At 33.2% G+C, this 11,886-nt stretch overlaps 1 protein-coding gene and 1 long non-coding RNA gene across 8 annotated transcripts; one reads left to right on the forward strand and one right to left on the reverse strand.

The window, feature by feature from the left end:
- Positions 1 to 596: 596 nt before the first annotated feature.
- Positions 597 to 3,804, forward strand: LOC132600004 (uncharacterized). 3 transcript variants are annotated; one of them, XR_009567099.1, is made up of 4 exons: positions 597 to 969; positions 1,070 to 1,114; positions 1,682 to 1,864; positions 1,962 to 2,236. It is a non-coding gene; the product is annotated as an uncharacterized LOC132600004 (long non-coding RNA). The 3 variants fall into 3 exon arrangements; XR_009567098.1 differs by lacking the exon at positions 1,962 to 2,236 and adding an exon at positions 3,467 to 3,804 and having other exon boundaries at positions 601 to 969; XR_009567100.1 differs by lacking the exon at positions 1,962 to 2,236 and adding an exon at positions 3,467 to 3,804 and having other exon boundaries at positions 601 to 902.
- Positions 3,805 to 5,263: 1,459 nt separating this feature from the next.
- On the reverse strand, positions 5,264 to 10,316 carry LOC132645615 (digalactosyldiacylglycerol synthase 2, chloroplastic). 5 transcript variants are annotated; one of them, XM_060362698.1, is made up of 5 exons: positions 10,158 to 10,316; positions 9,028 to 9,384; positions 8,436 to 8,699; positions 7,516 to 7,865; positions 5,264 to 6,113 (listed from the first exon to the last, which is right to left on the reverse strand). In XM_060362698.1, exons 2-5 carry the CDS (start codon positions 9,307 to 9,309, stop codon positions 5,621 to 5,623), a joined length of 1,389 nt encoding a protein of 462 aa, XP_060218681.1. In that variant the 5' UTR covers positions 9,310 to 9,384; positions 10,158 to 10,316; the 3' UTR covers positions 5,264 to 5,620. The 5 variants fall into 5 exon arrangements, with proteins under 5 accessions (XP_060218681.1, XP_060218684.1, XP_060218685.1 ...); XM_060362701.1 differs by having other exon boundaries at positions 9,028 to 9,375; positions 10,158 to 10,313; XM_060362702.1 differs by having other exon boundaries at positions 9,028 to 9,375; positions 10,071 to 10,158.
- Positions 10,317 to 11,886: the final 1,570 nt, after the last annotated feature.

An 11,886-nucleotide genomic window follows, 5' to 3' on the forward strand; every position in this document is an offset into this window, starting at 1 on the left:
TCGTTCATGTGATAATATGGCTGATTTGTTCACTAAGTCTCTACCAACTGCAACTTTCGAGAAAATAGTGCACAAGATTGGAATGCGAAAACTCAAGCACTTGGACTGAAGTTCTTATCAGGGGGAGTTAATACATGTTGTACTCTTTTTTCCATACGAGGTTTTGTCCCACTGGATTTTTCTTGTAAGGTTTTTAATGAGGCAACCAAAATATGTATTATTAGACATTTGTACTCTTTTTCCTTCATTAGAATTTTTCTCACTGGGTTTTTTCTAGTAAGGTTTTAATGAGGCATATTAGCTATCAAAATAGACATCCAACGGGGAGTGTTATAGATATTATCATATCTTGTGATGTCTATCTTTAGGAGAAATATTAGGGCTAATAACTTTGGGACCAAGTCAATATTCTCCTATAAATAGAGATGTTTCCTTCGTTATATTTTATCGCTCAAAAGAAATAAGAACTCTCTTCTCTCTTTCTCTACAAATATTCTTGTTTTAGTTTATTGTTTTGTAACAATTTGAATTTAAAACAACTTCAAAAAAATTGGACTCTTAAACAGAAACAATACCCACGTTCTATGTGGACTCTTAAACTGAAACAACACCCACGTCTTTTTGACAATTCAGTAATACCCACGTTCTTGTGTGGAACTGCGCTATTGTTTAACGGTTGGTGAGAAGTTACTTTTTACCCCTTAGTTTGACAATTCTATAATAACCACTTTAATTTGTGTTGCCTTTATGGGCACATCGTATGTCGGAGCCATTTCATGGTCGATTCTCTATTTAAACTAGCAGCGGTAGTAAACCAAAGCCTCAAGTGCTAAGATTATTATCACGCTAGCTTGCTATGTGGGGAAAGTGAAGGACTACGCCATTGAAAATGATGTGAAGCGGTAAGATTTTGGCTTAGTACGGATATTGAAGATGTTCTCTTCTGCTGCTTCTTCTACCAAGAATCAAGTAAAGATTCAATTTTGATTTCTGAACTCAACATTTTAGATTAATTGGTTTTGAGATTAACCCATGTTTCCCTTTCTTTTGTTGTGGCATTTGGGTTCAGCAAGAAGACTAATGACCACTTCTCTGAAAGTGTTCTTCTGAGAAGGTGCGCTTCTGTTAAATTTCTTCATATTTCCTTATACTGTCATTTAATTGATAAATTGTATTTACTAACAAGTTGTGCTTGTGTTAAATCTCTTCATGTTTCCTTATACTGTCATTTAAACTGATTAGTAGTTTTTCCTAAATTTAAATTGCAAAAGAACCAAGTGAGTGATTTATTACTGGTATAATTAAAAAGAGGATAGTTTGACATTTATTTTCATGGTGGATTTCAATAAGAATTTCGTGTTTTGAATTCTTATATGACTGATCGTTCGAGACTGCGATACGTATTTATGGAGTAGTATTTCGGTCAGCTTCTTTATGCCGTTGCGCCTCTGTTTATATTTTTTTTTTGTTTCTGTCTCTTCCGATATGTATTTTGTTCTCATGCTAATTCTTTACTCCAGCAGTAGATTTATATTTCCTTATCATTGTGATTGAAGGCCCATTCTATTTGTTATTATATGTTAATTTGTGAGTTGTTTTTGCAAGAATAAATGCTAAAGTTGATTATTCTTGACAAATTAAAGGTTTTGGTGACATGAAACCTCTTCATTCTTCTATGCAGGTAAGAAGAACATAAGTAACCATATCAGTTTTCAAATTTCAAATCCGATAAACTTCTACAGACTGCAAAACATGGCTGCACATAATGACTTTATCAGGGAGACATCAATTTCAAAATGCAACGGACCTTGAAGGATGGTGTTGTACAACTCATTCTTGATTGAATTGATTCTACAATGATAAGGTACTGTGCAATTCTTTTATAATTCTTTAAATATATGTACGATTTACCATATAATTAATGTGTATCTCTTTTTTCTTTCTCTTTTTTCATTGTGTAGGGGTGATTTGCTGTGCTGGGATAATTTAAATATGTTTAGCAGTTTCTTAAGTTATTGTTCATGAATATTTTAGTAGTGTGGTTGAATTGGTGTATTTTTTTCTTTCTTTTTTCTTTTCAAAAATTGCTATTGCAAATTGATTTGGTATTTTCTGCACTGCCCCTATCATTTTTTCGCTGTATTTCTTATGTCTTTTTCTGTCTAATGAACTTGATGTTAACAAAGAAGTCATAGTGAATCAGCAAAGAACTTTGCTTTGATTGAGATAAAAACAATTATGTAATTTTAGAATTATATAATTTTTGTTTTGTATTTCGTTTCGGGGTTCCCCTCTATTATATTGCATACCAGCCCTTAAGTAGTACTGTTGTGGTATGTAGGTTGTGAGAACAATGTTATTCATGTTTTTCTATGCTTTCCGGTATAGATAAAAGGCTTATCTGGATCACTAAACTAGCCACTGCTATTTACAATTAGCGAGGTTTTGCTCTTTATCAAATTCTTACCTATATTTTTGTTGTGATTCGATGTCATAGAATATAATATTTTGTTAGCTATAGATTTATGGAACTTATTAGTTATTGTCTCCCGTTAGAATTCTCTTTATGTAAGGATGTAAAATTTGACAACTTCATACTATTTTTCCCTTTAGCTTCTATAAAATCTGTAAATGATTTTTTTATATGCAATTTTTATGTCATATATCCATACTTTCTTTAGAGGTATTTCAAGGATCAAATAAAATATAATAAGATCATTTTAAACGTAGAGTGTCATGTTATACTTCGAAACATGTTACTATAGTTTAGGCCTCTATTACTACTTATAAATATTAGGATTATAGAGTTATACTGAATATGGGCGAGAAAGGTAGGTGTACAAGTGTGTATTGTTTGTAGAATAGGGAAAAAAACAGAAAGATGCGGGCTTGACATGATATTAAGATTTTCTTTCATTTTCAATATGCTTTCAGTTTTGTGTATGCAAAATGCAAATTGAAAACAAGTAGACTTTTATAATTGTATAGACCTGTATACAATTCATGGGAAGATATACATAATGTTTTTTCTCTTCCATGCTTTTAGTTTTGTGTGAATATTTTGGCTAAAATATTTAGAATGATAAAATATAGGTTTCAAGAATTATACATTGTTGAAACAGATGAAAAGTCAAACTTAAATGACATATGAAGAGTTTGGAAGAGACGGGATAGCTTTTAATGTCTTAATGCTTATGAAGCATCTAATTCTATAAACAGAGTTTGTGCGCTTTCTGCCAAATTAGTTATTATTTAATCTCCTGATATTAAAGATGACATGTCAGGTAACCAATTAGAGATATTAGTAAAAGAGAGAACAAATTAGAGTAAAAGATGTCCAGTGAAGATAATGGGAAATTTTAGTCAAATGCTGATTCTTTGTTTCCTTCAAGACCTGTCAAAGTTGTATATGCACCTTAGGAGTTGGGACTAATGCAGAACAGTTTAATGTTTTTTTGTTTTGCAGCTTTTTTCATATCACCTTGCGGAGTATGTTTGTTGTGTTATGAGGGTGTCTCCTTTCAGATACTACTGCGACATGATATTTGAAGTAATGAGAAATGATATAGCTTCCTATATGCTAGCTTAGAATTGACTATAGAGATTTGAGGGTGTATTTTCTTTGCTCAAAACTTGAAGTATAGAGTTTGATGTTGTATAGCATACTTGAATATGTTGTAAATCTCTTTGCTTAAGATGAGCTTAAGATGATTACACTTCTTAACCAAAAATAACTATAACTTTCCTCTGGGTATCTGTGACAGCTTATATGCAGCTTAAATGCTTGCAGTATCAATTGCTAATTAAAGGCTATTATTCTTGAAAAGAGGAACTCTTTGAATGGACTTAATAGTTCTATTATGCTTTTGTTTAGATGCTGACTTTAATCGCACAAGCTTGGGTGGCTCAATATTTTAAAATCCATTAGAGGCAAAAAGAGGAAAGAGGAACAAATGTTTTACCTATAAATCACTTGCTTGGTTCATTATGAGTGTAAAATTTCTTGATTACTTATTAAAAGATCACCTTCACTCCTTCGGTCATCTATTTTGAATTTTGTATTTGCTTTAGATATTCTGTAGATTATAAATTCATCTATATCCCCAAATCATGTTAATTTACAACAGTTAGATGATATAATAAGGTGATAATGCACACTAAATGACCATATTTAAGTGCTAAAAGTATATCTGCAAACACATATCATTCATTATCGATTTGGTGTAAACATCAGGTGCGAGTGACTTTTTACCCAAATAATTGGAGTTTCATTACAGTTTAAACGAATTAATTAGTTTGCCCAAACAAATAACATGTATTGTCTTAAAAAGAACAATTGAGTTTTATAGTTGCCAAATCAGAAGGGAACCTTGGAGCAATGGTAAATCTTGAATGGTAGTAACTCAACTAAAACTTTTGCACAAGGTGATGTGAAGTCCTTTTTGAACAGTTCAAATCCATCTGTGAAGGTCCAATCCTTTATATGACTTTTATCCTTTCAATTTCATAAACGCGACCCTTTAGTGATTTTATTTTTTTGGGATTGTTGTGCTTAGATGGATCTGTTATAGAAATATCTCTGATCTGCATTAATGTTCTCAGCGTGTCTTCATGCATAGTAAGGTCATAACTCAAAATCATTATTTGAATTATAGGTAAAACAATAAATTAACAAATTCATTAAGTATTATAGTAAACAATTGCATACAAGAGAATAATAGGGATTGTATGGGAGTATTTGTGGTTTTGATTAAATTGTAAAATAAATAAAGTAAATAATTAAATAATGCTAAAAGGTATTGTTAACAAATTTAGACAATGAACTAAGCTTATATATTGATTTGTTTTTCATAAGTTTTATTATTATAACCTGTCGAGGTGCTAAATATACTAACATTCTCTCATATGAACTTTACAATATCATTTTACAAGACGTTGAATCTTGAAGTTGTTCAATAAACCTGTATATTCATGATTACATTTATCCATCGACCGCGGTATGTATACTAGTTTTTGGTTAACATGCAAGAAGTGACAACCACTCCCCTCCCCCTCCCCCCCAACACCCACAAAAAAGAAGAAGTTACATTTCCATCATTATATATAGCTAGAAAAGTATCCACCTTGAGAGAAAAAAAAAATGTTCATAAATCTGTTGTTCATCATTACATTAAGAAAAACATACTAGAATATGCAGTTCGAAGGGAAAGCTCTTCATATTTAAACATTCAGTCATCAGTCATGTCATTACAAGCTCAAAAGATACATCAATAGAAACTTTTCATATTTAAACATTCAGTCATCTTACACTGAAGACATCATGGAACCAAGGATGTTCGATTTACCCTTTCTCCCAAATAAAAGTTGGATAAAGCCACCTAAAGAGTATGTACAACAGAATAATATTTCTTATATCAAGCATCAGCTCCTCAAATTCCAAATGAGCTGGAATCAGCTAGTTAACATACAACACCAAATTAGTCTCGTGATTGTTGATCTACACCTTAAGCCCTTCATTACAACAACAAAAATTACTCCTACATTCTTGGCAGACAAACACAAGCAATACTACGATTGGTAACAAGGAAATTATATGCCCTGCCAGACTCTGGACTCAGCCTTAGATCCATTTTCCAGAAGAAAATCCGGTTTTCTTTGGAGGAACTTCCAAGCCGAGTTCTTTACATTGCTCTTCATCAGGTTGTGAGCTCAGAAATCCAGTCCCTACGAAGTGTACTAATGCTGATGCATCCTCGAGTTTTTTGGTTAAGTTCAGTGATGCAGAGAGAAAAGGCTCTGAAATAGTAGTCTTCGATTGCTTCTTTGTTGATAGAGTATCCAGCTCTGCTGCCTTCAGAAAGCGCTCGGTTGCTGCGTCCCAAGAAAGCTCATACCTTTGTGCATCAGTCAAGGGGGCAGGTTCATCAGCCAATGCCTTGTGTATAGCTTTAACGAATCCATCACCATCATCATATGTTCGACAATTTGGGAACTGCATGAAGAATTCATTTGACGGATGGTTCGCGCATACAACTATCTTGCCCATCGCTAATGCTTCAGCTGAGGTTGTACAAACTACATCCGTGGTACTTGGATTAAGGAGCACCTTATAGCTAACAAAAAAAAAAAAAAAAAGAATCAGAAAATGACGAGAGAAAGCAAATGAAGCTCCCTACTACGACAAGTATTCAGACTTTATTGCTAACATTCGATCGACAAAATTAAATTATGCTTTGACATAACACAATACCTTAGAAGAACAAGGAAATACTACCTTGGGAAATATGATAGCTAATTGTGGATGCTAGTTAGATATATATATAGACTCATTTTCATAACACAAAAACTCATTGGATATTTCCAACTGAGAGTGAAGATGCAGTGCCAAAGAAAAGTGAGAAGGAAGAATTTCAAGGAGTACTAAGATCTTCAAAGCTGTTGATTTCAAGCTGCCTACAAACTGAATTGGCTTCGTTTCTCTCTTATGTGTTTCCAATTTCTTAGATTCATTATATTTTCTGAATTTCCAGATTAGGTATCTTGTGCCAGCTAAACTTTCATTTTTAGTCAAGTCAATGGCTTGTAATTGAGGAGGGCAAATGCTGTATTTATTATATTAACTAAATTCCAGAAAAAGATTGCTGTAGTTATTCAGCTCTCTATCTCTGAAAGACACTTTTAATGAGGAAACTTGATCATGATTCTTCTGGATCATTTATATAAGAAAAATGTGAAGGTTGCAGCAGTTCTGCTATCTAATAAAATATACCAGTTATATATCCAACTAACTACACTTGAAACTCAAGGAGGATGCCAAGTGGACAGCTACCCTATTCTTCAACTTATGGGATATATTTTACTTTGTCTATAAAGGAAGTAAAGATACAGCTTCAATAAAAAGGAAGTAAAGATAAAGAAAAAGTAAATCAGTCAGAACTAGCATGACAAGAACCGTGAAGCCTATATTTTAGATAGTAACAACTGACAACTTCTATCATCATCTTCTTCCATTAGTTTTACATGAAGAGGTCCATGCTGTTCCAACTATACTTTTGTGACAAAGACCGGACGATTTATAAAGAACATTAGTATACAACTACTACTAGAGTACTTTCATACAGCTAATATTCCATACCTATCCATCTTCGACGAATATCGTGATATTAAAATTTTTACCTAATTGTTTTATCCTTCTTTTAAGATTCTCTTTGGCCGAACACTAACAGAAAAAAGAAATCCAGAAATCAACAAAATGTTGAGCCCGCATTACGATTGTCTCAGCCCACACATTGTCTCTTATGGAGTATGTAAGGCTTCCCTTTTGCAGCCAGCAAATTGGATCAGGCATGATAACTAGGTTGTAGGACAGCAAATGCATATGCATACCCACCCAGCCACCTCCCTGTGATAATATTTCCCATACAGAACAAATGATATATATATATATATATATATAACAAGAGTGGACAAACAGTTTAAACAGAACTAAGCGGATAGCTCTGTGCAGGTACTTACTCGTGAAATAAAGGATCCGCATGATCACGTCCAGGATGAACCCTAACTGCCAATTCCAACTTCTTAGCTGCCACCTCAATTTCAGCAGAATCCTCACCACTACCATATAAATCGATCTCAAATTCAGAAAGTTCCTTTTGATGATCACGTAAAAGATCAAGTAGCTCCTTGTACCCCTTGTTCCACAGTTTCTTACCAATGTAGTAGACACCTTTCTTGAAAGCTTGGTTATCATTTTGCTGCTTCTCTCTTGTTTTCAGCCCAATTTCAAGGAACTTTGGATTAACTCCATGCACATTGCAGACCACAGATCTCGGTAGTTCCTGAGTTGCTGCAGATAGCCGGATGACCTGCCATTCAAAGAAAGCAGCTTCTATAGATCAAGGAATTACACATGAAGTACCAATAGATCATGTTTTTTTTGGAATCAATAAAAGTTTAGTTTTATTAATTACCAACAAAAAGAGTACACTGGGCAGTATGTACAGGAAACCTATCACATATTGTATAGAGCTCAAAAGTCAACCATGGGTGCATCATTAATTGAAGCCATGTTACACCAAAAAAAGGAGGAGCAAACAAAACATCGTCGTTAATAATTATAGTACAACCAATCAGTCCGACCAAGTGATTATGATTTCCTATATGGGTCTGAGTGTGTCTAGCATGCAAAACAAACCGTTCAGTTTTCCAACTTTTTAGCATGATAACTTTGGAATGGAAAATAATATGCAAGCATGTTCCAGCAACAGCTATTCAAACTTAAGAAGATTAACCAAAACAAAGAAGAAATATCACAACCATAATGAGGCAAATGTTAAAGTGTTACATCCAACCTAGGTTAGTCGTTAGCAATTCATACCAAACAAATAGATCCTCAAAACAAACAAATAATTTACTGAAGAATTGTAGTATCATACCTTGTGGCAATATATATCAACTACCCAGCCATTAATGTACTTTATCAGAAGTGCTACCAATAAGTTCCTTTCTCTCCTGACAATCTCCCAATAATTGGTGTGAACAATTCCTACAACCAGGCGAAATTTTTCTTTCCATCTCTTCCCGTGATGATACCATGTAAGATGCTCAGGCTCCTCAAGGACTGCAATATCTGCTTCGTCATCTGGTATAATTACTGTAATATCGCCCAAAGCAAGAATGCTCCTTTTATCTATAGAGAACTGCAATATGGTATGCAACACCTTATTTCTAATACAGCACTCCAGAATCATACCACAGCAGAAAATACAAGTATCGATAAACTAAAATAAACTGCGTCGGATATTTTGCAACACGAGAGGAATGCCCCTCCAAGAGTTTATATTAAAATCTTATCATTGATGAAATGGCAATAATTCTAGAAGTAGATCAAAAGGAAGAGCTGGAAGCTCCTTATGACTAGGTTATCGCTCCCTTGTCCTGAAAGTTATTGTTATTGCAATTTAGATATGATTATTAACAAAGTTCAAGTTTACCATTCCAGACTTCATATTTCAGATTTTGAGTTACCTTTCCAGGATAAAAAAGTATATTAAAATTCGACGCAAATCCAGTCCTCTCTTCCACCCATTGGCGGACATACTTTTCCTGCTCCAAGTGTGAATCGAATGTGATATTATTGGGAAACAAGTGTTCCTGATCTATCAAAGGCAGCCAGGGAACAACCAAAGTGACCTTCATCCTACCATCTTTTGCAAGATAGGCCGCACGAAACAGAGGATTGACAGCTGTTCCAGTCAGCCATGGGATGCTTGCAGTAGTAAATATGGAAATGTTCTGTTTCTTCTCCATTTATGGATGTCAACGCAAATTATTTGCAGCTGCTTTCGCATACGAATCAGAGACCGTAAAGGCCACCTGCGCACACTAAATTAGAAGCTCTATATGAATTCCATGAAATGCATATACACACATAAAAGTCTTTTCAAATTGTGTTGTTCGGACTCTCCAAAAATGTTGCCACACCCATGTCGGTTCCTGCAAAAATGCACTACTTTTGGAGGATCCGACATGCACCCGAGTGCAATTTTTATGAGTCCGAGCAACATAGTTTTCAAAAAGTAGTCTTTTGGTCAATAAAAATAAGTAAGCCCTAGATCACTATCAGAAACCACAAAAACTGTGAATAAATGGAAAATTGTGGTGCAAGAAGCACAAAGACTGAGCATTAAATTCTATTAGTTCTACCTTACTGGTAAGCATACAATCTACTAGATTAAGAAATTCAACTACAAGGCTTTAGGAATGGTCTCATCTTGTTCCAGGCACATGTATAAACTCCAGCAATTAGCATCTCAAATCCCAGCAGTACATTTCATACTTGATATATTTGGTAAACATAAAGTTCATAACAGAAACAAATTGAACAAAGTTTGAAAACTTAACATAACACATAAACTTCTATTCATTTCCACAGCAAAAGAAACACAAATTTCAACCAATTTGAATACAGGGACCTGGAAATAGCACTAATAACTGAATCTTGATGAGTAAAAATGGCAAGAAAAAACAAAGAAAAGAAGAAATAGAACAAACCCATATCAGATTACAACCTTGTGAGTTGTTGAGTAAGCTGAAACACTAAGACAAAGATTTAGAGGGGGAGTTTAAGACAAACTTTAATTTCTTGAGTTCCGTACCTGAAGTTTGAAGATTCCACACGTTTGGGCACTTTCTTAATAAAGAAGAATAATTAGTGCTTTTAAGGTGAAATAAATAATTACGCCTAGCGGAATGATAATAATAAGATAATGATGGTAATCATACTGGCTTTAAAAGGTAGAATGGGCTGTAAAGCAAAGATTCGAATAATGAAGAAGCAATTAGAAACTACGTAAGTTTGTCTTTTTTTACTTTCAGTTTAAAACAAGGGCACAGAAAGACAGCTAAGACAAGTTTTCTAGCGTATATACACTTGATTGGTTGGTTGGTTTGATGACGAGGTTCTAGAAAGTTTCAGTGGCACAAAGTAATTTGTGGGGACAGTGGGGCCCTCTGAGTTGCTGGAAATATAGTTTCTGTTTGCCCACGAGGGATTATCCAAAATAATCGAATTTTTATTCACTTTATTAAACATTAGCATTTTGATCATGAAAATTTCAAACAAAAATTTAAAAAAACTGCTCAAAACCTATTTTCACTTTTTTTTTTGTTTTATAAAAATGACTCCATCAAAGATCAAAGGATCTCATCTAAAAGCTAGAGACCCTAAAGGGCTAGAGAGTTAAATGGGCTAGGACGGGCCAGCCTTTAAAGTTTTTGTTCTTTCAAAATTGCATTTTCTAAGTGATCTTTTCGGACAATCTGAACACGAAAATTTTGCAATGTGAAATAGAAATTTCTATTATACCATTCTTGCAGGAACTCACATTACAAAAATAAAATAAATTCAAAAGAAAAAATATAAATTACTATCTTTGTTCACTGATCCAAGTCATGTTCAAAAAATTTAAACATAATATGATTTTTGAGACTAAAAAATATAACTCTAGTTTCTAATTTACTGCTTAGTAGTTAGTATTTTCTTTCTTTCTTTTTTCATTAGTTTCCATCTTTTTGTTGAATTTAATCATAACTTTTTAAAAGGTAAAGTTACTCAAATGACTACCTTATGGTAGTTTCCTATCATTTATAGTTACTCTTTTAAATATTACCATTTGTAGCTATGTTTTCCCAAATTAAGGTATTTTTTCGAATATATTTGATGCTTGTAAATTCATAGAAACACAGTAAAAAAAGAAAACATATCCCTTGATTTTAGGCCATAACGGTGGGATCATTTAATTAGTTATTAATTGGTATTTTTTACCATACTCTTCAACAAAATCATATTTTAGATTTCTTTTCCATAACCGTTTTCTATTCCTTCATCCAATCTTCAACATTCAAACGTAAAAAATCAAAAATTCAAAATTTGAAAACATTCAACAGCCAATGTATTTGAAGTTTTCAATATTGATTTCGTTTTTTATTTACCCATGTATTTGATAGCATAACTAATGTATTTGATGTTTCCAATCAAACTCCATGTATTTTATATTAAATATCATGTATTTGTGTGAGTAACAATTTGCACCGGCCGTGTATTTAGTGGTAATGTATTTGAAGTTTTCAATATTGATTTCGTTTTTTATTTACCCATGTATTTGATAGTATAACTAATGTATTTGAAGTTTCCAATCAAAACCTATGTATTTTATATTAAATCCCATGTATTTGTGTAAGTAACAATTTGTATCACCCATGTATTTGATGGGATTAATTTGAACAAAATACATAAATACATAGAAAACTTACCATGTATTTGCGTCACCCGTGTATTTGAAACTAGATGAACCGATGGAATTAATTTTAACAAAATACACAAAT

Source organism: Lycium barbarum, chromosome 6, assembly GCF_019175385.1.
Source record: "Lycium barbarum isolate Lr01 chromosome 6, ASM1917538v2, whole genome shotgun sequence".
Lineage (NCBI taxonomy): Eukaryota > Viridiplantae > Streptophyta > Magnoliopsida > Solanales > Solanaceae > Lycium > Lycium barbarum.